At 47.9% G+C, this 25,105-nt stretch overlaps 1 protein-coding gene across 1 annotated transcript; it reads left to right on the forward strand.

The window, feature by feature from the left end:
* Nucleotides 1–965: 965 nt before the first annotated feature.
* Nucleotides 966–23,208, forward strand: GLB1L2 (galactosidase beta 1 like 2). Its single transcript, XM_027721005.2, has 19 exons — nucleotides 966–1,093; nucleotides 5,539–5,736; nucleotides 5,952–6,020; nucleotides 6,342–6,437; nucleotides 7,611–7,719; nucleotides 7,998–8,090; nucleotides 9,586–9,667; nucleotides 12,270–12,334; nucleotides 14,183–14,267; nucleotides 14,819–14,956; nucleotides 15,544–15,624; nucleotides 15,831–15,937; nucleotides 16,321–16,467; nucleotides 16,879–16,950; nucleotides 17,776–17,854; nucleotides 19,007–19,094; nucleotides 20,905–21,019; nucleotides 21,901–22,017; nucleotides 22,486–23,208. Exons 1-19 carry the CDS (start codon nucleotides 1,011–1,013, stop codon nucleotides 22,570–22,572), a joined length of 1,911 nt encoding a protein of 636 aa, XP_027576806.1. The 5' UTR covers nucleotides 966–1,010; the 3' UTR covers nucleotides 22,573–23,208.
* Nucleotides 23,209–25,105: the final 1,897 nt, after the last annotated feature.

The raw sequence follows: 25,105 nt of genomic DNA on the forward strand, positions 1-25,105 counted from the left end.
CAGCCCCCTGCCCCCGGGGAGACCCCCTGCCTGGGCAGGAGAGCTGCCCTGGGGGGCTCTGGCCCAACACCTGGCTCTGGCCAGGGTCTCTGGGGTCTCAGGCTGGGGTTTCTATCGGGATTCTCTCTTCGGGATCTCTATTGGGGGTCTCTGCCAGGGGTTTCTCTCTGGGGTCTCTCTCTACTGGGGGTCTGTATCCGAGGTCTCTCTCTGGGGTGTCTCTGCAGGGTCTCTAGGGGGGGGTCTCTCCCCGGAGTTTCTCTCCAGTGTCTCTCCTGGGGGTCTCTCTCCGCGGGGGTGTTTGTCGGGGAGTCTCTCCCTGAAGTCCCTGTTCAGGGTCTCCACTGGGGGTCTCTCTCCGGGGTCCCTGCCCGGGGACTCTCTTGGGGGTCTCTCCTTGGAGTCTCTCCCGACGTCTCTGTCAGGGGTCTCTCTATTAGGGATCTCTCTTTTAGGGTCTCTCTCCCCGGGGTCTCTCCCCGGGGTGTCTATCGGGGGTCTCTCTATTGGGGGTCTCTCCCCGGGGTGTCCATCGGGGGTCTCTCTATTGGGGGTCTCTCCCCGGGGTGTCCATCGGGGGTCTCTCTATTGGGGGTCTCTCTCTCTCCCCGAGGTCTCTATCGAAGGTCTGTCCCCGGAGTCTCTCCCAGGGGTGTCTATTGAGGGTCCCTCTCCAAGGTCACTCCCGGGGTCTCTCTCGGGGGTCTCTATCAGGGGCTCTCTATACCGGGGGTCTCTCCCCCGGGGTCTCTCCCGGGGGTCTCCCCCGCTCCCTCGCAGGCCCCGCCCCTCCCGCGCGCGCGCGGCATCCGCAGCCAACGGGAGGCGGGGGCGTGCCCATTGGGCGTGCCCCGGCGGGCCGGGCGGCCAATGGCGTGCGAGCCCCGGGTCGGGGGCGGGGCCGGGCGGGCGGGGCGCGGGCGCTGTGCGCGCCCGGCGGGTCGGGGGTTCGCGGCCCGGGGGGTCCGGGCGGGCCGGGGGCCGGTGGGCTCGGCGGGGTCCCCCCGGCCATGTGGCCGTGCGGAGGGCGGCGGCAACGCCGCCTCGGGGCCGCCGCGCTGCTCCTCTTCGTGGTGTGGCTGCTGCTGCGCAGGTGAGACCCCGGCGGGGCGCGGGGAAAGGAGGGAGGCGGGCGGGGGTCGCGCCCCCGGCGGGGCAGGCGGGCGGGCGGGGGGTCCCCGCGGGTGGCGGCGGGGAGGGGTTGGGAGGGTGGCGGTGCCCTGCTGGGAGCAGGCCCTGCCCGCCGGGAATGGGGTTGGCTGCGGGAGAACTGCGCATGGATGGATGGATGGGATCGGGGGGGGGGGGGCTGGGACGGTTATTAACGGAATTAACGTAATTAACGGCTGCGCTCCCCGCGCGCTGCCGGCGGATTAACGTGCGGGGGGCCAGGCACGGTAGAATCACTTCTTGAGAGATCAGAGACCCCCGCTCCCATCAGCATTCCTGCGGCCGAACGGGAGCGTGGGAAGGAGCGGAGCGAGCAGCGCTGCGGCCGCGCCGGAATTACCTAAAGCTTTAAATAAACGCTGCACCTGATACCCACCGCTCTTGTCCGTCTCCAGAAGTAATGGCTGGGGGAAGACCCGTTGCCAGCGCCATAAATCAGGTTCTCTGTTGGGCAAATGCTCTCCTGCCGACCTTGGCTCCGGAGAGGCTTTACATCATCGCCGTGCTGATGGATGATGCACTTTGCAAATCAATCGCTCCCGCGGATCTAACCCAGCTCTGGAGCTCTCCCTGATGTGCTCGCACAGTGTTGTTTCCCTCTCTCCAGCCCGTTCTGGGTCTGGCTCTCCCCGTCCTGTGTCCCCATATCACCGGTGGCCCCATGGATGGAGCAGTGTGATGCCCAGGGGCCGTGCCCACCTCTCCTGTCTAACCCTGTTATCTTCCTTCTTCTGCTCCTGTTTGCACACTCCAGGCCAGCAGCTGTTCCTCTGGAGCCCACCTGTAATACCAAGAAGTTATTCAAGGTTCTAGCTTTGATCCCGTGTGTTTTGGGGGTTCATTTTGGGGGTGATGCTCTTTCCTGGACGAGCGTGTCCCCTATTACAGCCAGAGGTGCACAGGGGCTTCCAAGTGACAGGAGCTCTTCCCGACAATGAAATGCTGGAGTCATACATGGAAATGTACATGGAAATATATGGAGGTGGAATATACAGGCAAGGGAAGATGTAGTTATTTATTGCCACTTGGTTATTTTATAATGGGTTCCTAAATTCGTAGTCAGAAGTTACTGCTCAGAGCTATGGAAAAGCCTTGATGAATCTTTGCATAATTAGAAGCAAAATTCTTTTACAGCTGGCCCTGGGTTTGTGCCACGTGGGTTCTTAGAGAGGATTATTGCAAACCAATACCTGATAAAGGCAGGGGAGTCTGTCTCCTGTAGAGTGTGTCCATAAAACACTGTATCCATTGGTACATGGTGTTTATCTCCATTGTCCAGGTCACCTGGGAATAAACTGTGCTACAAAATGTGGTGATTGTTACCCCAGCCTTGTGAATGGGCATTGGGGGCTTGTGGGGCAGGACAATGAGCTGGGAACAAGGGCAGCTCAGAGCTTTCACTTTCCTGTGGCCAAGGGGAAGCCCAGAATAAACAGCAAAGCCCTGTGAGGCAGGTCCAGTGGAGCTTAGGGATTAGCTGCAAAGTCCCTTGTCCTCTGCAGCACATCCTGTAGCATCAGCAAAGCGAGTTAATGGTCTCCAGGCTCTTTCCCCTGGTATGACTTTTTTTTTTTTTTGCAATAGCTTTTTCTCCCAGCTGTTCTGGAAATGTGGTGGTTCAACACCAAAGCCTCTTTTGCAGAGAGGACTTCATCTAGGTTTGTGTCTTACAGCTGTCTGGTTCAGAAGTTAACTGGGACTTTCCTATTCCATGTGTCATATTTTGCACTTCAAATTCCATCTTATAAACACAGATCGTTTCATTAAGGACTAACTTGTCCATCCCAATTTCACAGTCTCAGTTCTGGGGTGCTTGGTAATAGAATGATATTTTTTGCAAAAAGAAAAGGAGACTTCCCTGAAGCAGAGATGAAATCACAGAATCCCAGAATGGTTTGGGTTGGAAGGGACCTTAAAGATCATCTTGTTCCACCCCCTGCCACAGTCAGGGACACCTTCCACTAGACCAGGTTGCTCCAAGCCCCGTCCAACCTGGCCTGGAACACTTCCAGGGATGGCTATTGAGGGACAAAATAGGCCAGTAACCTTTAGCAAAGCGAAAAAAGTTCTTTGCAACCTGTGCTGTCATTATAGAAGTGAGAAAAAAACCTCCTGGGAGCTATAAATTGCTCTCAGGAGGGAGCACAGAGCCCAGGTAGATTTTAAACTGTGGCAATCCAACTCTGGATTGCTCCAGAATGAAGCTCTGCTGAGTCACACAAGTGTTTTTTCTGAAGTTACTTAAACAGATCCTAATAAGAGATGTGATTTCAGGATATCTAGGATAATACATTGAAAATATTGGGAGCCTGGGAGCTTCCCACCAGTCCTTCTTGGTGAGAAAAAATACTAGAGCTGGGGAGTTTTAAGACAGGAAACTTGATGGAAATGTGCCAAGTTAGTTATGCCCAGGATTAAGAAGATGAGCTTAAGTGATTAGTTTATTTTTATCTGGCTGTGTGTGCTTCCTGAGCATAGCCTTCATTCTGGCACAGTCTGCAGTACTTCTGTGTGCAGGGTAATTTAGGGCTCTGTCTAGCTCAGAAACAACTGGGAAACTTAGATATTTTCCAACCTAATCTTTAAAAATTGAAGTTTTGCATCTCCAGACCCCTTTGAGCTTTCCACCTCAGACTTGCCAGCAAGAAATAGAAGTAGATGGAGCTGCTGTTTTGGGATCTGAATTGCTGAAGTTACAATCTGTGTGGGATGGTTCTAGCAGAATGGAAGGGCAGGTGGCCACAGATGTCCTGTGGTGGACTGAGAACCTCCTCTCCTGCTGCTGAAATTCCTGGTCATTCCTTGGGAGCAATGCTGCCATTTCCCAGCCTCACATCATTATTTGGCTGTCCCCACTTTCTTGGGTAGCTGAGCATCTTCTATCCTGGTCCTACTCAGGCAGTCACCCTTTAAATATGGCAGATTGGTATTTTGCACTGATTTCTCCTGCTTTGAGCTGCACTATCTTCATAAACTGTTATTATTACACCACGTTCTGAATGGATACATCACTGTCTCCTTGCTCAGCACTGTTTCTGTGAATGGTTTGGCAATGAATGTTGACTGAAGGCAGTGAATATCTAATCTGGCTTCCTTTTCCAGGTACTACCCCTGCCTGCTGCCGGCTGTTTCAGAGCCCTGTGAGAATGCTGTGCTACACAGGTACCCTCTGAGCTTGTCAGCCAGCCCGTGCAGTGCCCTGGAAATCTTAGATTTAGTTCCTTTGTAGTCTTCTTGTCTTGTCAGAGGACAGGCAGTCACTGCAGGCTGCTGGTTTGCAATCCCATGAGCTCTGAGCCATCCTCCCCCTCTGCTAATAACTGCTTTACACATAGTGTAGCCAACAGCTGAAGGCTTAGGTGCTCCTCTCTTCTCTCAGTGTGATGTTTCTCCCAAATGTGTGGGTCACTCTTGCTTTCTGGAGCTGGGAATTCATTCCTCACATCTGGCTCTGAACACAAGCTGCCATTGTGTGACTCTGTGTATTCAGAGTTGTGCAACTGGGGTGGTCTGATGGAGGCAGTGGAACTGCTTTGGAGCTGGGCTTGGTGATGAAATGTTTTCTTGGTTCAGCCAAAGTGAGCTGGGGAGTCTGTAAGGCAGTGGGAACTTGGTGCAGGAACTGACCTGATGGAGCTGTGACAGTGTGAGTGCTCACCCTGGTAAGTGCTGAGGGACTGGTGTCTCCTTTGCTCCAGTTCTTTTTTTGGCAGATAACGTGCAGGAGTTAATAACAGCCATGTGGGCAGAGGTAAGTTTGTGGGGACAGCTGACTTAGTCTTTCCTTGGTGATGAATATAATCCAGGGGGTTCATTAAATTAAAGAAAAGGTTCTCTGCTCACAGGGAACAGGTGAGGGGTTTTTATTTTTTCCATGCATTGCACTGGAAGATACCAGAGCCCACAAGACATTCAGGATGGCAACACTGCAGTGGGAACAAGGATCTGGAAGTCAGCCACTGTGTGCCATCCACTAAAAGACAGGGAGATCTTAAATTTCATAAGTTATGGAAGTGTTTGTGGATACTGTGAGTGAAAGCTTCCCCATTCTGTGTTTTCAGCAAGTGAATTCCATGCTCTGTGCCTGAGCAGGGCTGCATTTCAGCTGTAGAGTGTGGCAGGGTGGCTTGGGGCGTTCAGGATGGAAGCTGCTCGTGAAATGAATATCAAATCCACATCTTAGGAAGATCTCCCAACTGTTTTATAGTCTTCTGGGCAATCTATATGCTCTGTGTGATAAAGAGTGTGGTTTACTTAAGGAGCAGGAAGGTCAGGGCTGGTCCTGCTGGGTGAGGTGGAAGGAGCAGCCTGTCCTAGGGGGACACATCCCTTCCCCAGGATGCTCATTCGTGTCTCTCTCTCTTCCAGGTTTAACTGGAGTGAGCTGACCCCTCTGGGGCTGTGGGGAAGGACCCTTGGCTTGCAGACAGAGAACTCCCAGTTCCTGCTGGAAGGAATGCCTTTCCGCATATTTGGGGGTTCCATGCACTATTTCCGAGTGCCCAGGGAATACTGGGAAGATCGGATGCTTAAAATGAAAGCCTGTGGCTTAAACACCCTCACCACGTAAGTGCCCTCCCTCCCCAGGCTCTGTCCAAGTTCCTCACAGCATCTCCCCTCCTCTGGGGGACTTTGTCATTAATTCCAGCGGGTCATAATGTTATCAGTACATCTTATTGTGAGAAAAGACATAAAAAAGAGAAGTGGGGCCTCAGCTTTTCTTTCTAAGCATCCCAGACTGCATTATCCTTCACCTCCCCTGCCCTAACTCTGCCTTTCAGGTACGTGCCGTGGAACCTCCACGAGCAGCAAAGAGGGAAGTTTGACTTCAGTCAAAACCTGGATCTAGAGTATGTGGTACAGACAGCTCTGCTATTAAATACTCCTGTTTGGTGGGAGGGTGTGTGGGGGGGGTCTGGATGAAGATGTCATTTCCAGCTCCTGAAGCAAAGCTGTACCTTGTTCGGGCAATGGGGACTTAAATTCCTCCCTCTGCTTTCTGGAGTTCTGGGAACTTAATGGGTTTAGCACCAATCCAGCGTAGTTGGATTGCTTCATCAAGCAATTCTCTGCTGGTTTGGGTACCTGAATTTCATGGTGCTTGGAATATTAGGAGTGTGTGGAGCAGGGATTCTGCAGGCAGACAGTAATGCTGCTCTCTATATCTCCAGGGCCTTCCTTTCCCTGGCAGCTAAAAATGGGCTGTGGGTGATTCTGCGTCCTGGACCTTATATCTGCTCAGAATGGGACCTTGGTGGTCTGCCCAGGTAAGTGTGTAAATAATTCAGCTGAGGGAAGCATTTGGGACAAAAAAACCCCCAACTCCCTGATCATACAGCTGAGCCTCCTTCAAAGGAATTGCTTTGGAATGGCTGGCTGCTGGATGGGGATATTTATTTTCTGTGTCCCCAAAGTGGGTGAATACTCATTATCTTACTGAGCTCCTCTAATTTTTTTTTTGAGTGTTTATCTTTAAAATGATAATTGTGTTATGGCATAATGCTTACAGCAAGAAAACAAAACTGGGGGAACCCATCTATTGCTGTTGCACCTTGGCTGTCTGTGAACAGTATTTGCAGCTTGGTGTAAGAATTTGCTTCATCTCAGATCTATTTTAAAAGTCCTGCTAGAACATCTGTATTAATGGGTGGCAGTAATAAAGACCCATAACTTTCCAGCCTCCTGTTGTACTGTCCCCTAAAGCACACTCTGTATTTTCCCCTAAAGCACACAGCTTGCTCTAAGAGGCTCTGAGAGCTGAGGTGTTGTCACATCACCCACGTGTTTTTTTATCAGACAGATTAAAAATTCTGATAAAGAGCAACGGTGCTATTCCCATTTTATGGATGATTTTGTAAGCCTGCTGAGCTGCATTTAGCATAGAGGAGTTGAGTCTTTCAGGCCTCTGGAAGGACATTAGTTAATCCCTCCTTTTGCAGAGACAAGGAAGGCACAAGCTCACTCTGTTTAAATGGTTACAGCACTATATTGTTGTGCTCTTCAACAAATTGCCCTTTTCTGTGTTAAACCCAAACAGAACTAAGTCTTGTAAGTAGAAACAATGGGAACAATGACTGGAAGCTTTGTTTTGAGCCATGTTTGGGATCTTTATGAAGGAGCACTTGGTTGTAGAGCGCCCTTGGGAATGCAGGGAATTCCAGAGTAACCTTTAGAGAGATAAGGTTAGCCCTTGAAATATTTGGGCAAGTTTATGAAATAGTTTAGGCCTGAAGTGCAGAACAAAAAAGAGGGGAAGAGATTGGCAATTGGAGCCTGGGGTGATTTGAAAGTGTGACTGGTGGGGTGTCATTGGCACTCCTGGTGTTGTCCAGTGTGGCACAGGAACACCAGGGATTCCTGCCCAGCTGTGGCTGATGTTACCTCTGGCATCTCGACTGGGCAGGAGACTGGAACACATTCTGTTTGCTGCTTTTCCACAGCTGGCTGCTGCAAGACCCAGAGATGCAGCTGAGGACAACCTACAAGGGCTTCACGGAGGCCGTGGACGCCTATTTCGATCGCCTGATGCGTGTTGTTGTCCCTCTCCAGGCAAGTACAACCCCCTGCCCTCCCCAGGGGTGGGCACTGACTGCCCAGGGGGTGTGGGCTCTGTGTAACTGCAGCAGGCTGAAGCAGTGACAGAAGGACCAGTTTTGTTCTAGGAACCAGCAAGGGCTGTAGTTGTCTGTGTCTGTTTGGGAGCATGGGAGGGTGGAGCTGAGTCCATCTGAGATTGGTACATCTTTCCTGCAAGACACTGCCACTGTGATTTTGCTCCCTGGGATTAGAAATCATGATGAACAACAACTCCCTTTTGCTGCCCACAGTACAAGAGAGGAGGTCCCATCATTGCAGTGCAAGTGGAGAATGAATACGGTTCCTACGCCAAAGACCCCAACTACATGACCTATGTCAAAATGGTAATGGTGGCACTTCTGCTTCTTTCTGTGCTCAATCTCGCCCCTAAACCACCTTCCTGAGAGTGTGTTCTTTCTTCTGAATAACTCTGAGAGTGGCTTCAGAGACTCTTGAAAGCGTCAGTCCCTAATGCAGCTGCATTTCCCAGGATGTTTCTTCCTGGAGTGGAAGAGAAGGCACGTGGCCCTCTCAGTGCTGATAAGCCTGTGTTCTTATGTCTTCCAGAGCAGAGGGTGATAGGGAAATAGGGAATATCTGCATTGCATAGCCGGTCTTGAAGAAGCTCCTCTTGGGGGGTCCTGTTTTGCTTCTCTTAGATGACATTAGATAAAGTTTTCTCTTTTTGACTTTCCTGGGAGGAAGGTTGATGTGAACCAGCACACCCCTAAACTTGTGTAATCTGGGGCTCAGCATCAGGCAGGTTAATTTGCCCAAGGCCTCCTTTACCCCTGTCAAAAAGAGATCAGACTGTGCCCTGGCTCCTGCCTCTAAGTGGGTGATAAGGAGTTGGCCTGTGCCCACTAGGACAGCTTATCCTGGTGGATCTCACAGCAGTCTGACCTGGTTGTTTGCCCCCAAAGTCAGGCAGATAACAAGATCTGCAGTGTGTCTTAACAGGTTTATTGTTTAATTTCTTCTCACTGAATGCTTAAGAGTGTTGCTGCATGTGAGGGAGGTCACCCCTCCAGTGTGTATGTGCTATAAATTGTGTTTCCTGCTACAGCTTTATCAGATCTTTCTGTAACCTTTTGGGTACTTCAGCTTCACCCTGAGGCTCAGGTTGTCCTGTTGCTCAAGGTGTACAGAGGTTCTTCAAGCAAATAAATCCCGTGGCAGGAGTGTTAATCTGTTAGAGCTGGGCCTGCTCCTGCACCAACTCCACCTCATGGAGTGATGTCACTTTGCCTACAAGGTTAAATAGGAGGTGTATGTACAACAAGTTACAGACATAATGCCAAACAAATGGTTTTCAGAGCCCTAAATGGGCTACAGAGACTCTGGGAGGGGTCTGCAAACTCATCCTTGCTTTTCCATGGCTCAGGGAGGAAAGAGCTTGGGCTGCTCCCCAGACTTGTCAGGACAGATCCCCTTGCCAGGCCTGTGGGTGTATTTTTGCAGTGCTCTTTCATCACATTCTGGGGTTGTGTGCAATTTGCACCCGAGGAAGTGGAGTGGAGTGGTTAGAGATGAAAATGTGGGAAAGCAGGATTTGCAGGGATTCCTTTTTGGTGGGAGTGGGATCTGATGTGAGGTGGGGCTCTTATTCTTTGTTCTGGTTCAGGCCTCGGGCTTTGAATGTGGCAAGGTGATTAATTCACATCTAGCATGTATGGCCAAGTTGCAATCTTCCTGGAATGAAAAACTCATCAAAAAGCACCCATAACTCACACAAAACCTCAAATCCCTGTCCTTATCTCACTCTTTTGAGTGCACTGCCTTTGCCTTCCCAAAGGGGAAGGTGTATTGACACAGTGGCTTTTCCTCTTTTTACCTTAGGCCCTGCTAAAGAGAGGGATTGTGGAACTGTTGATGACCTCAGACAACAAGAATGGGCTGTCATTTGGCTTGGTGGAAGGAGGTATGTGCTGGTAGAGACCAGGTAAGGCTGTGATCCTTGGGGAACATGGCTTTGGAAGGAGAACAGGACACTTCATTCATGAAGCTGCACCCACCAAGTGTGTTCTGTCCAGCCCAGTCCCTTCCCAGAAAGGTTTAGGTGTTTTTTTCCATGTGAGGTACAACACAGGATTGGCCATCTGTACTTCCCAGTGACTCAGGAGATGGCAGCACCCAGCATTTCTTGTTATTTTGCCAGATTACAAGGCTGAAAATACTGCTTATTGCTTCATTTCAATGTATATTAAACAAGGACCTCAGCAATTACTAGCAGTAGTAACTTATTCCTAAGATAGCTGCTTTGCAATTAAAAAGAGAAGAAAAAAGTCCATCAGAAGCTTGATTCTGAATTCTAACATTCTGTAAGTTTACCAGTAGTTTGTGGGGCAGCTTTACCTCCTCAGCAAGCTTGTTTTGGGGTGAGCAGCCTTAGGCAGGTAAAGGAGGGGATCAGATGTGCACAGTGCCAAAGGATGGCTGTTTTCCCTTTTAAAAAAATTAATTCTGTTAAAGTTTAAAAATGCTGCTTCCACCCTTCTCCTTTTCCCTGTGAAGAAATGGAGGTGCAGCTGTTTGAGTTCCACCAAGCCCTAAAATCTGACTGTCTGGGGCACAGTGTAACATTGATTCTCTGATTTCCAGATCATTTCAGCTGAGATTTACTCTGTCCTTGGCCTCTGATCTCTCCTGTGTTCCCATTGCCTGCCTGAGGAGTTGCTTCCCTGAATGAAGTGTTAGCAGGGTGCACACTTGGAGTGCTCCTGTCATCACTCAGTCGGAAATAACGTTAATTTTCTAATCTCAACCGTGGAGATGGTTAAAGGGGAAGACTTTCCTCTCTTTTTTTTCCCTCCTCTTGTTTTTATATGACAGTATGAGAGGGACAAACTCAGTAAGTGAAGGGTGATGTTCTCATTTGGGTTTTTAGGGTGTGCAGCAGTTTTCAGCTGTGACCACACAGAGTCACTCTCTCCCTGCCAGAGAGCTGGAAGGAGAAGGGCTGGTGTGGAAATTCCTGCCTAGCCCTCATCTCCTGAGGGAATCTTTGCTGCCTCAGAGCTCCTTCTTGTTTGGAGTTGCCTTTTCTGGTGTGTTCATGCTGAGAGCTCTTGGATACTGATTTGACTCCTGGATGTCACAACAATCTGCTCATCAGAGTCAGAATGTCAGGAATCAGGTGTGTGGAATAACTGAGGCTCCAAGTGGGGCAGCAGCAGGGTGGGTAGGAAGGAGCTAAAGGAGAGTCAGGATCACTTCCCATCTCTGGAAGTGTCCAAGGCCAGGCTGGATGGGGCTTGGAGCAACCTGGGATAGTGGGAGGTGTCCCTGCCCATGGCCCAGGGACAAGATGATCTTCAAGGTCCCTTCCAACCCAAACCATTCCACGATTCCAAGCTGGGTGGCTCTGCTCTGACCTGGTACAGCCCTTCTGGGGCTCATGGGTGACAAAATAAAGCCTCTGGTGTCCCTCCAGGACCGTGGTGGGGAGTGGTGTGTATGTGGGATCCTGTGAGAAGGATCAGCAGGGCTTTGGGGACTCTCCATTTTCATGGTGTGCTGTTAATCTGCATGAAAAGCAGAGTTGGGCTTGTTCTCCTTCAGGATTGCCAACTAATGTATTACATCAGTGCTAAACCCACGTTTTGTTTTGTTCTCCCTTCATGTTTTCTGTGCCAGTTTCTTTAGCTCAGCACAGTACATAGATCAGCCTCTTAAAATCAAGGTATAAATAGTGAGAAGTGAGCTTTTTCTTCTGTAAATATTCTGTTTGAAGTGCTCAGTCTGACACAACTGGGGCTGGACTTGATCCCAGCTCTCTTGTAAGAAGTTGATTTTTAATACAGAATCATATCACTGCTCCTGCATTTTCAAAGTTGGAAGAAATATCAGTGTGACCACAGGCTAGAAGAGGATGAAAATAGTTCAAATGTGTGCCAGGGGCTGAGACACTGATCCCAGATTAGTGTCTTCTGTCCTGCAGGCAGGAGTTCCCACTGCAGGGCCTGAAGATCCTGCAGCACACACAGCTGGTTTCCCTGCTCTGCACGGGGCAGAAGCACAGAAAACTCTTCCAATTCCAGTTCTCTCTGGTTCACTTGTCCTGTGGTTCCTCTCGCTCACCCCCACAGACATGACAAGCTGTAGGATATTGCCTGGGTAGCAATTCCTGCAGCTAAAGCCTGGGAGATCAGTGTGGCATCCACACAGGACTTTCTAATAAGTTTGCCTTTATGTGGTGCCTTTTATCTGAGGATCTCCATGTGCTTTACAGGCTCTAATTAAAGCTTGTGACACCCCATGAGCTGCTCTGATGCTCTCTCTTTCTAGTAGCTCTGAACATTGGAGCTAAATGATGTCCTGCAAGGATTCCACTGTGTGCTGTGGTCCAGCTGGATTCTGCACACCAAGCAAAGACTTTGATGGGAAATTTCTGAGGAGGTTATTTTGGTGGTTCAGAAGATGTTCCAGTTCCCCCTGAGCTTGTGCTGGGCTAATGCCTAAAGAGATGGTCTTGTACACGTTTTGTATGAGTCTGAATTAATACATTTTTCTTTTCCTAATAGCACTGGCCACTGTTAACTTTCAGAAACTGGAGCCTGGGCTACTGAAATATCTGGACACAGTACAGGTAAGATGCAGAAAGACATTGTTCATGCAGATTGTCCAGGACAGCATTAGAAGTGAAGCACTGATTGTTTGGGCTTTGTGTGTTGATTTGAGGCTTCCTTCTCATCAGGCCAAATCCTTCTGGAATCAGTGAAGGAGGATTTAACTGTGCTGTTATCCAGCACCTTTCCATCCAGCTGTGCCCTGTGTGTAGCTCTTAGGGGTTGGATGCTCAGTAACATCCTAGTTCACAATTGTCATATCTCTCTCCTGAAGTTCCATCATCTTTTTCCCAAACTCCTTTACCCTGCTGCTGTGGCTGCTCTCAGGAGGGTGTTTGCAGGCTGCTGCAGTTTTCAGGGTGCAGTGTCATGGGTGTTGCAGTCACCCCCAATACCTCTTTCAGTGTAGATTGAGGAAGTTTTAGTGTGTCACTTGAGCATCTTTAACCCCCTGTGCTGTCAGAGAGGTGAATCAGGGAGGGAATTGCCTAATGAACACTTGATGTGAAAAGTGTCCTGATTGTGATGAGGGAGTAGTGAGGGAACAGCAAGTTTTGGTTTTAATGACAGGTTGTCTCTCTCTTTGCATCCTCTGTCCTCTTCCCTTTGCTCTCCTTGCTCCAAATGAAGGATGTGAACAGCTGACATTTGCCTCCAGCCCCAATCAATTCTCTTCTCACCCCTTTCCTTGGCTTTTTCCTGGGCTGTGGAAGGAAGCCTTGCTGCTGGATGTTTAATCCTACACTTTGCATTTGTTTTCTTTTCCTGTACTGGCAGAAGAGGCTCTGCTGCATGTGCTTTCACCTTCTTTAGGTCTTCTAAAATTCCCCAAACCCTGCAAATGAACAGAAGGTGGCACCTTCCCCACCAAATGAATGCAACATGGCCCCAAAAAAGCAGCTCCTCCTTTGCCACAGACTAATTACAAGATAGGAAGCCTGTTATTCATGTTTTTAGGGATTATTAAACTGTGTTATCTTTTCCTTGTTATGGGCTTTTGTTCCAGAGGGTGATAAAATTCCTTCTGTGACTGGTTTACTGGGGATGGATTGATTCAATGTATTTCCAAGAGCTGCTCCATACCTGGAACATTTAGGTGATTACAGGCAGTTGTTTTCTCCTAATGAAATACAAGTTGCTTTAATGCCACTTACCCTGGCCAATTCCTGTGGCATCAGGTAGAGCCCCTATCCAATAAAAGGCAAAATTGACTGGAAATGAAGCCCACGAGGCTGGAGTGGCAGCACATGTTGTCCTGTCTGGGTGGAATTCTGCAGGAGCTAAGGGAGCTGGCAGGGGGTGACAAATGGGAAAGCAATTGCTCTGTGTGCAGAGCCTTTAATGAAGACCTAATTCCTGCAAAGGCTAATTCTTCCCTGCCAACACCATATGCAGCATTAAAAAGGCATTAACAGCTAAGGTCTGCTGTTCTACCTTGGCAGGCACTGCCTGCCCTGCACCTGCAAACTCTCAGCTGGCAGTGGCATGGCACGTAAGCAGACATTTATAAATGTGGATTTCTAGCAGAAACTAAACAGTGACAGTTGGTTTGTCTTTTTTTTGCTACAGCTCTACCAAACAACAGCGTCCAGAATTGTTTGGTCTCACCTGATTGTGTGCTGAGGTTTTTGCTTTGTGCAGAGGCACAAAGCTTTGCTTGCCTGTTCTGGGCATTGGTGTCCCACAGCATCTTGTTCCTCACATGGCCAGAGCTCCTTAGCTGCCTTTTGTCTGTGCCAGTTGAGAAGAAAACACTCTTGTAAAAACCATTTCACTGAACTGGATTTGAACAATGCTTCTCTAGAAAACAGGAGTGAGTGCAAGCCTGCCCTGAATGCATTTTAACTCTGTTTTTCTTTTTGACACAGAGAGATCAGCCAAAGATGGTGATGGAGTACTGGACTGGGTGGTTTGATAACTGGGGAGGCCCTCACTATGTCTTTGATGCAGATGGTGAGCACCAAATTCTGTCCTTGCAGACAGGGGAGCATTTTACCTCCTGTAGGAATATGGTGAATTTAATCCTCTTGCAAGTGTAGCACCTTCTTGGTGGTTAAAAGCTCATTAGGAAGACTAGTACTAAAAAAAATAAACCAACAGCTCCAGAACCTCCAGGGCATCTAAAGTGCAGTGAAAACAGAGCTATATAAGACTGTTTTAATGACTCTCTTATCCTCCTGCAATTGTCTTTGTAATTGGGTCATTAGTGTGTTCAGTTTAGGAGTCTGGCTGAGTAGTACTTTGAACTCCTCTGCTTAAAAGCAAAATTCCTGCTGGAGTCCATGACCTTTACCCTTTTTCACTTAGAGGAGAGGATTATCTGAATGTATGAATGTGTCCCAAAGTGTCAGTACAAGATACAAACCACGACACAAATCACTGTAATTGCACAGGGGTGGCTGCCTGACAGGGACCAGGGTGTTTGTGTCTGCTTTGAATTCCTGGCAGTGTTACAGCCCAGATTTGTGGTCTGTGGCCCCTCTGGCACTGCCCTTCCTTTGCAGAAATGGTGACCACCGTGGCCAGTGTCCTCAAAACAGGAGCATCCATCAACCTCTACATGTTCCACGGAGGCACCAACTTTGGCTTCATGAATGGGGCTCTGGAAGCTGATGAGTACAAGTCAGATGTCACCAGTTATGGTGAGTTTTCTTCCACTGCCCTGCCTGTGGTAGGAGTGCAGCTCTGACTCCCCCTGGGTTAGTGACAGTGACAGAGACATGCTTAGAAATGGTCAGTAGAACCCCTTCTCATAAAAAAAGGAGCTCAGAAGCAAATACCTGTCTAACAGGAGGGTTTACATTAGTGTTTTCTATTTCCAAACCCATTTCAGGATGTGGAGGATCCCCTTATTAGTTGTAAACAGAAGCAGCACAGATGATGACTTTGCTTCTCTTCTTTTTAGGGAGGGATGATGTTCCAAGATACCATTCTGGTTTTTGATTTTACCAAGTCGAATTGTACCATAAATCTCTCTTCATCCCAACAGCCTTTTGTTAAAATGCTTAATTGTTGACTTTATCCTGTGTGAAATTCTGGATTATGTGCAAATTAGGTCTCTAAAAGTATGTTGCTCCTTCACGAATGGCTCTTCTCCAAATTAGTGGTTGTTTAGTGACATTCACTCAGCTCAAAGTGCCATGAAAATTGTGTCTTGGGCTTTTACTTCTTGCATGAAGCTGTCCCAGAGCTGCTGTATGTTTTTAAATCACACGTGCTGCTTTTCCAGACTATGATGCTGTGCTGACAGAGGCTGGAGACTACACATCCAAATTCTTCAAGCTCAGACAACTCTTCAGCGTGATCATAGGTAATTATAAACCCAGGAACCAAAATACTGTTCTACCCACAGTGTTAAATGAGGGAGTTGTTTAAACTGGCCCTTCTGCTGGAGTTGGTTGGTTGGCTGGAGGTTATTTCCAAAAGATGGGAGAGGGACCAAAGGTCTGGAGGGGCCTTAAATGTGTGTTGGCTGAAATCATTGTTCCATCTTTCTCTTTTTTTTTTGCACCCCAGGCCATCCTCTTCCTCTGCCTCCCATGATTGAAAGCAAGGCATCCTATGGTGCAATCCTGTTGCATCAGTACATCTCTCTCTGGGATGTGTTACCATCTCTCTTACAGGTAGGAACACCTATTTTAATGCATCTCAGACCTAAAAGGCATCACCTCTTAGGTGCAAAAGGCAATTAGTGCACTGGCTTGTTATCCCACGAGGAGAAGGTTGGGGAATGTTTTGTCAAGAATATGTAAAAGAAGCAAATCTTTTATCTCACTTTTTTTTACTGCTACTTCTGTTCTCTTGAGACTCCAGTTCTGCAAGTCCTTGGCTCCCTTTTCTGGTACTTTGCTGTAGCTTTCAGAGAGCCATGAGGGAATTGGGGTTGGAGCAGCTCCCAGGAGGCTCCCAGGGAGATGTACCCTGTGGCAGAGAGTAAACCTGTCTGAAACGAGCCTGTCAGTGCTGAGAAACCACTCCTGACGTTCCTTTTGCCTCTCCTTTGCAGCCCATTAAGTCAGAATTTCCTGTTAACATGGAAAATCTGCATCTGAACGACAGCACTGGGCAGTCCTACGGGTATGTGCTCTATGAGACTGTCATTTTTGGTGGTGGCCAACTGCACACAAGGAACCACGTCCGTGACAGAGCCCAGGTAAGGGCAGCTGGGACTCACTGGGGTGGGATGGAAATGCTTTGGTCTGGAAAACCAGGCAGGAAATGGGGGAAAATGTGAACTTGTAGATTAAGAGTGTGATTCTCTCTTTCCAATTCTCACCTAAGCCCCAGCCCTTACCATTTGCAATTAAATTTGAGTTTCCAGTTTACTAAAACTTAAAATATCTTTAAACTTGAGAATGTTGAATATTCTGAGAAATACTGTGATTTTATTTTTATTTTTTTTGTCCCACCTGGACTTGAATCAGTGACACATTTGTGGACACTGAGTTCTGGTTTCAAGTAGAGAGAATTTTCTCCCCAAATACAACTTCAGTAACCTGTGCAAGACATGGTTATAGTCAAATTGATGTGAAGTTGCTCTTGTCTCGTGTGCTCTGTTGTGCAGGTGTTTGTTAACACTGTGTATGTGGGTGAGCTGGACTACAACACAGTGGAGCTCTTCATTCCTGAGGGACAGGTAACTAGCTGGGGGTTGCTCACAGCAGCAGTGTGTGGATAACAGAGCCAGGATCACTAAAGAGGAATTTCTCTCAGGAAGGCACCTCCCACCTACCCCAGACAAGCTGGTACAGCAGGGAGTGGTTGTTACACCCAAATTGGACACCATCTCACTGCCAAGTTACTGTTTGTGGTGGAGAAGTGGGGTTTGAATACTTTTCCATGGAGAAAATTCAAGTTATTGTAGTCCTTGCTGCACACAATTTGCCAGCCTTCCTGCCACAGCTGCACCTTGGACATCAAGTACCTGTACCCTGTTTGTGCAGGTTAAATCTGTGTAGGCTTCATCTTCCTTAGCACAAAGCAGGTTTTAAGGAGGGTTTGGGGGCTTTTGCACCTTTTGGGTCTCAAATTAAATGAGGGGAGACTGAGGGCAGTGTTACCCTGGCAGGACCTGGCACCAAGACTAATGTATTGATTGAACACATGTCAAGAGAGCTGTGTGTGGCTCCAGGAGCAGGTGAGGGGGTGGATACACCAGTTGTTCTTAAGGCCTGTGGGAGGATTTATGACATTAGCCTGTCCTGTGTCAAACTCCATTGCTGGCTCTGTGGGTGATATCCAAATGGGACTTCAAAATTCAACAGGAAAAAAAACCCAGAAAACTTCCATGCAGAGGCTGAGAGCTCCTCAGTGCTGGAACTTTAAAGTAAAGTGAGAAATGGCAGCTGCCAGAGGTACTGGTGCCACCTTGCCTCTGAAACATCTCTGCTGACCAGGCACTGAGGCTGGTCCAGATACAGATACAGCTGGTCCAGCTGATGCTCTTCCTTTTGTTTTTTAGGGATTCAGGCAGCTGAAGCTCCTGGTGGAGAACCGTGGGCGTGTCAATTATGGCCTGGCCCTGAATGAGCAGAGGAAAGGTGGGTTAAGTTCTGTGTTCTCAGACTGTCCTGGAGAGTTCTCCTGAGTTTAAGCCCTGCAGAAGTGTCTGTGTGCTTTGCACAGCACCAGACTAAGGGCCCAGTGCAGCTCTCGTGGTGCTGGACGTGACTGGGAGTTGGTGGGAATGGTGGGATGGAGGGAATGTGTCAAAAAACGTCATCACCCCCTGTCTGGAGGGTCACAGGTGAAAAGCTGTGGCTGCTTAATGCCTTGCATTAAAGATTCTTCTTTTATAGGGGTACAGCTAAACCCAAGGCCATCACTGAATCTTGCTCTCCTCTAGGTTTCCTAGGTGATGTTCAGATTCCCTTTCTCTTGCTCTGTGAGCATTTTACTTCACAGGGAGAGAAGGAAAATACCTTTTTTAATCTGTGTTTTCCCCCAGGGGGCTGATATTGGAGAATCACACCATTTAAAAACTCACACAGTATCAGGAGTGAACTGCATCCTGTTGAGCAGAATTTACTGAAGTGCTCAAGTCTGTCACACACAGTTGTGGAGCTGGAAGAAGCTGAAACCCCAGGATTCTGTTTTAGCAGGGAAACTAGATGCAAAAGCTATATAAAATAGATTAATGGAGTTAGGCACGTGACTGTATTGATTTTATTTAATGCAGAGGAGGTGCTTAGGCAGCCTCAGGTGCAGGACCCAGGCTTTGCCTGCTATAGGGAGAATAGTTATAACAAGAGAGTGCTCAAGGTAAATTACTGATTAAGGTGCCTTAAGATCCTTGGATGAAAAGCACTGGACCAGCACTGGGCATCAGTGCTTGCCCTTGTCATATTTTGCTGTGCCTGTTAGAGAAGTGACTGATTCACTGCTCTAAAAAAAACCTAAATAAACTAAAACCCAACAATACCAACCACCCCCCACCTGCTGCATGTGCCAACAGTGTTTTCTGCTTGGAGTTGTTGGATGACTTGGTGAGTTGAAGCAAAGGAGAGAATGGAGAGGCCAAAGTGTAGTAATGTTCCCCACTCAGTCTGGATGAGCAATGGGACCATATGGACTCTAATTCCATTGCAGAATGTGGCTGCTTTCCATCCCCTGCTGTTCCCTGCATTCAGATAGGAAAATCCATCAGCTTTAGCTGTTTTTCAGCTCTTCATTACCCCCAATTGCTCTCACAGGCTTAGTTGGTGACGTCTTCTTGAATAAAACCCCCTTGAGGAACTTCAAGATTTACAGTTTGGAGATGAAACCTGCCTTCATGAAAAGGTTTGTGGGATTTAAGCTTTTTTTTTTTCCTTCCTCCTTTGAAACCACCTGTTTACCAGCAGTGCAAAATCTAATAGGGAGCAGCTAAATGTATGAGAAAGGCAATGTGAGGTAACAGCAGGGAGGTGGATTTTTGCACTGAGAAGTTCCTTGCTGATAGATTTGCCTGAAATAGTGCAGAAAATAGTGCTAGATTATCCATACCATTATTTAGAATGAAATGTATTCACTCTGTGGAGGATTTGAAGATTTCCTTGCAGCTTGCAGGTTAGATCAGGTAGGTAAAAGCAGGGCTTAGTCAAAGGGGTGGGTCCCCACATGTTGGAGAAGTTTGGGTCTTTCTGGAAATCACCAGTATGGCTGATATGTTTAGTAATTCAGACTTCAAGGGGTGGATTAATTCAAGAAAGCTACTAATAGTGCATTAACAATCCAGATGGCTTCCTCTCTTCTATGTTATTGTGCTTTAATTCAAGAAAGGAAATCTGTCAGGGGACATCAAGGAGTCTCTGTCAGCAGATACAGAAAATCATAGGCATGTTTAAACCCTGTGGACTCTGGCCATGATCCAGAGAGACTCTTCAGTGATGTTGTTAATACCAGAAAGCAACTTATGAGCAATCCCCCAAGATATCACAGCTCCCCCATTTTGTGTAGGAAGGAGAGAGAGGCAGCGTTAAACTCCAGTGGCTTTGCAAAGGAAAAAAGTCCACGTTTGGAAATTTCCAAGGACAATTTTACCAGGTGCTGGGGGGCTGCCTGAAAGGTTGTGTATTGATGGGGTAACTCCCAGCCTTTTGGGCTGCAGGGTGTTAGAGGAATATTTCCAGTGAGGAACGTTTAAAGCAAGTGAGCTGCCATGCCCAAATAAAAGCAAGATTAGTCCCCACTGCCCTCAGTTCCTGGCTGTTGACCAGCAGCACTGGAACACAATCAGCTTACAGTCCTCACGGGGGAGGAGGGAGCAGAGTGCTGTGAAAGGAACTGTCACAGGCTTTTAGTTGAATAATTCAGTAGCAGTCAGGCTGCACCGGATCAATAACTTCCCTGAGTCCAAGAGGTGCAGCTCCTAAGGGTCAGCAGGAACATGTTCTGACAGAGGCTCAAGGCTTTTGTGGGATTCTACACCCCTTGTTTCCTCTTCTGTTTGTGCCTGTGGAGTTCTCCACTCCTTGTTTCCTCTTCTGTTTGTGCCCTGCTCCCAAATTGTTGCCACAGGTAAGAAGTAATGTCAGCTTGCCCCTAATTACTGCAAACCTGGAAGGATGTGTTTGTACTCCCGGGCAGGAATGTCTGGTTTGAATCCTGTCAGTTCTCAGGTTTTCCTGTAGCAAGCACTGTGGAGGAGGATGGGCACTTCAGCCAACATGAAGCAGAGCTTTTTATCACAGAATCGCTGGTTTGGGTTGGGAGGGACCTTAAACTCATCCCATTCCACCCCTGCCATGGGCAGGGACACCTCCCACTCTCCCAGATTGCTCCAAGCCCTGTCCAACCTGGCCTTGGACACTTCCAGGGCTGGGGCAGCCACAGCTTCTCTGGGCAACCTGTGCCAGGGCCTCCCCACCCTCCCAGCCAAGAATTTTTTCCTAATATCTAATCTAAACCTTCTCTCTTTTGGTTTGACTCCCTTCCCCCTTGTCCTGTCACTCGTAAAAAGTATTTTATGTTGTTGTGAAATATCAGAGTTGGTGGTAGCCCCAGATATCCTTCTCTTGGACCACAAGCTGGGCTCCCAGTGCTGTGACCATGAAGACACAGCCAGGTGGCTCCAGTACACACCTGTCTGAAGTGGGTCCCTCTCTTTCAGCCTGCAGCAAGTTTCTGGATGGAGCTCAGTCCCAGATTACTTTGTTGGTCCAGCGTTTTTCCGTGGAAGGCTGTGGATAGAGCAACAGCCACAGGACACTTTCCTGAAGCTACAGGCAAGTCTTGCTTTTTCTTGATCAAGATTTTTCAAAAGCTGATTAGAGAGACTCTTCTTGTGCACTAGCTGTGACTGAGCTCTGTCTGTAGTTCTGTAGTTCTTTAGTCTTCTTGTGGTCTTGTTATTCTGGGGTGTAGAGTCTCCTCCAGCTGGGAGGTAATTCTGTTCAGTCTGTGGTTGTCCTGATGAAAAATACTGACCCTGCAGAGCTGCTAATGACCACTTAGTCTTTTTTATTGACATACAAATGCTATTTTCTATTTACCAGAAGACTAATGGGCACAAAAAATAAAGGAAGGACTAGTTTTATCCTCTGTGATATGGAAAGAGTCACTTCTTTATAGCCATGGCATGAGAGTTGGCATTCCTGTTGTCTTTCTGTGGAAGATTGCTGCTCCTGCATAGAACTTCAGATGAGATATTAAGTATTATTAAACTTTCTCCTCTGACTTCCCTCCCTCAGAGCCAACCAGTCATTACTTACTGCTCACTTTCCCATTAATACTTTGCTGTAAATGATGCCAGTCAGCAGCAATACAGTATTTCTGTCACCTGGGAAAGAGGTGAGGGGAGATATTCCATGCTTGGGAAGGAATAAAGCCTGTTCAAAAGGATGAAGTTTCCTGTGCAAGGATGAATCATGAATTGCACATTTTTGAGAGCTTTATCCCTTTAATTAGTACATTAAGGATAACTCCTGTTCAACAGGGCTTACTTAAATGTTCATGGCTTCAGGGATTTGGGCAGGGAAAGCAAGCAGAAAACCTGTGGAAAGTGGCTGGAAAGAATGCAAGTGTGAAAGCAGATTTAGTTTCCTGGGGGGATGTTAACGAGGCAGCAGAGCTGCATCAGTAATTCCATGTTCTGCCTTGATTCCAGGGCTGGGAAAAAGGAGTGGTGTTTGTCAATGGGCAGAACCTGGGCCGCTACTGGAAAATTGGACCTCAGGAAACTCTCTACCTTCCTGGGCCCTGGTTAAAGAAAGGGGACAACGAGGTGAGGGGAAAGGGGGGGATTGCTCTTTGCCTGTTTGTGTTGTTAAAGATCCTGCTCTGAGCCACGTCCCAAAGAGCCAGACATGTACAGGATATTAATTACCCATTTCCAGCTGGAAGCCAGCACAATAAAGGGAGAGTGTTACCTCCTAAGGTCTGTAAAAATTAGGGAAGGTGCTGCTGTAAAGCTCCTCTGGCTCTGACAAGCATTAAGACACTGGCAGCTAAACTTCAAAGCACTGCATCAAGTTGAGAATCAAGACACACCTGATGTGATGCTGGTTCACTTCTGCACCACGTGGTGCCGAGGGAGAATCACCGTCACCGTTCAGACTCGCCCTGATTGATCCCTCTAAGTGATGCTTCCTTCCCCTGCTGTGAGCATGTGCCTTTTCCTCCTAAAAATACTCAGAGTAACTCAGCCTTTGCCTGAAGGAATCCCACTCAGAGATCCCCCTGTGTCCTGCAGATTGTCATCTTCGAGGAGCGCACGGCGGGCCGCATCATCCAGTCCGTGGACATCCCTTACTTGGGAAGGACCCAGTACGTGGACTGAGGAGAGCTGCTCTCCCGTGTTTGGTTCATCCTGAACATTCCTGGTTGCATGTCTGGGGACATGATGGGCATGCTAATCTCCACTAGACCCAGGTAAAGGATTTGCCCTTTGGCAGTGAGTTCAGAGGAGGGGATGGGCCCTGAGGAAGCGGGGTCCCTTGTTTCAAGGATGGATGGATGGATGGATGCAGCAGCTCATCTCCCTGGACTACTGAGGACCCACAGCCTGGCTGGCTGTGCATGTTTTGGACCATCTGGTGAATGTAGGGGAGTAAAAAAGGTGCTGGAGGCAGGTGGGAGAGAAAGAAAGAACCGAAGCCATCCGAACCGAAAGCTGAGCTCAGCTTTCCAGTGACTTTAAAACTGTCTTATTATTGGCCTCCTTGTTTTTATAATTAGGTAGGGAGAAAATAGTTGGTGAATGTGTGGGTAATCAGGTGTGGAAAACCATTTTGTTGTGCTTCCAGGCAGATTTTAGCACCTCTCTCTGCAAAGAGGCTGTTATTTGTTCAGTTGTTGGAAGCCAAGGTGGTTGTCAAATGACTTTTAATTTGAGCTTTTTTTTCCCACTGAGTTTTACGATGGAGGTTGTCTCTCTCTCAAAAGGAAAAAAAAAAAAAAGTTTTAAAAAGTGAAATGTGTTTTGTCCTCTGTCAAATCCTTATGTTTTAGGCCAGGCAGGAATGAGAATTTCCAAGGAGGAGAAAAGATTAAGTGAGCCTTGCAGTCCTCTCCCCACCCAGGCTTACGCTGTGAAGCACCTAAAAATGAAATTCCTCCTTGTAAAAGGAGCAGGGATCAGATTTTGGTGGGAATAGAAGCAAAGGGATTGTGTACATAGTTACAAATGGGAACACATCCATACTTTCTAGTTAAACCCGCTGGGGGATCTTGGGTCCTGGTTTCTTTTTTTTTTGTCCCTCCAAGCAGAAACTCAGGATTTAGGTAAACATGACAAGTTGTTTTAACTCACCAGCTCCAGGTCACAGAGGAGCTGCAGCCTCTTTAGGGAGAGGAAGAGATCAAACTCAAGCTGTGAATCCATTCAGAACCTCCAAGGAGTTGCTCAGTCCCTGCTCTCTGTGCCAGGAACAGGATTCGGGCTCTGAGAGAAACACCAACCATGCACTGGCTCTGTAATGGAGTTGCAGGGTATCCTGGCTCTTAGAAACCATCATTTTATTTAACAAATTTAAATACAGTTTGTTTAAAACTGAGAACAGACAGTGCAGCTGTAACACACTCCATCCTGGCCAGAGCTGGACATATCTATCCCTGTTCCCAAGGGCCACAGCTGCCTCTGGGAAAGCTGGAAGGGCCCAGGCTCGTGTGACCAGAGCAAATGTGCAGGGCTGTGCTCAGGACTCCATCCTTTGCATTTTCTGAAAGTTATTTCCTTCCAAGGAGGGAAGGTTGCAACCCAGCAGGGCTTGGAATTAAGAGTAGTGAACCAAAACGTGCAGCTCGGAGAGGACATCAGTTGGAAACTGTTTAAATGGTATGAGAACTTGGTAGTCCTTGAAAAAATGTCTCTTTCCACTGTAGGGTTTACAGACTGAAGGGAACTTGGGAAGCCAATACAACAAGAGGATTAATCTGCTTGAGTGCAAAGAACTACTATTTTAATCCAGGATAACAACCCCCGTTCCCAGCAGCATCCAACACTTTCTATCCAAGTAGTGCTTCAGCCATTGCATCTATAGGAACGTTTTTGTAAAGGCTTCTGTGGCTGGGAACTAAAGAATGCAACTTTTCCCCAATGGTTCTGATATACAGAGGGAGAAAATAACTTACAAAAAAAATATTTTCCTTTGAAACATCAGGAAATACACAATGTCATTAGTCCAAGGGGAGACTTCTGCACCGTGAAGCCAATAATCAAACCCAGAGCATTTTAACAGTTCTACCTGTTAGGGCTAAAAATAACCAAGCCTATTTCCAGGATTACGTTTTCCCTCAGTTCAAAGGTAAAATTGTGCTTCAGACCTTTTTTTTTTTTGAAAGAATTGGGACAGCAGGGGGTGATCAAAGGTTTGACAACAGCTGTGAAAGGGGGAGGAAGTCTGGGGGTTTGTAAAGGGACATGTTGTACCTCAGTTTGTTCCTCAGCAGACACAGAGTCACCCAAGGCAGTAGCACCCAGGTCCCTCCTCTGCACTGCCCAGTCCTGTGTCTGTCACTGAGAAGCAAAACATGATTTCATCAGAGAACACCCTTCCACCAACTCTGTCCTGGGTCCTTTGATGTTACAGGGCAGGGAAGAGGTGACTAAAGGTTTCCTTGACCCTCCCTCAAGCCAGGTGCTGGAGAAACAGCACTAAGCCCAGGATCCCCTTTCCAAGGGTGCTGCTCTATCCATCAGAAGGTGACTCTGGGAACTGCTCCAGCGTGGCTTTTCACACCAGGAGCTCTGCAGGAGCATGGAAAAGGGGCTGGGGCTGAGGGATACATTCCAGTCAAATGGGAAATGCACTAAAATCACCTTTTAGCATTCGGTCCCTAGTTTTAAGCAGTTAACTTTATTTTTTTGAGAG

This window comes from Pipra filicauda, unplaced genomic scaffold, assembly GCF_003945595.2.
Source record: "Pipra filicauda isolate LSUMZ 115617 unplaced genomic scaffold, ASM394559v2 scaffold182_size1470994_pilon, whole genome shotgun sequence".
NCBI classification, from domain to species: Eukaryota; Metazoa; Chordata; class Aves; order Passeriformes; family Pipridae; genus Pipra; species Pipra filicauda.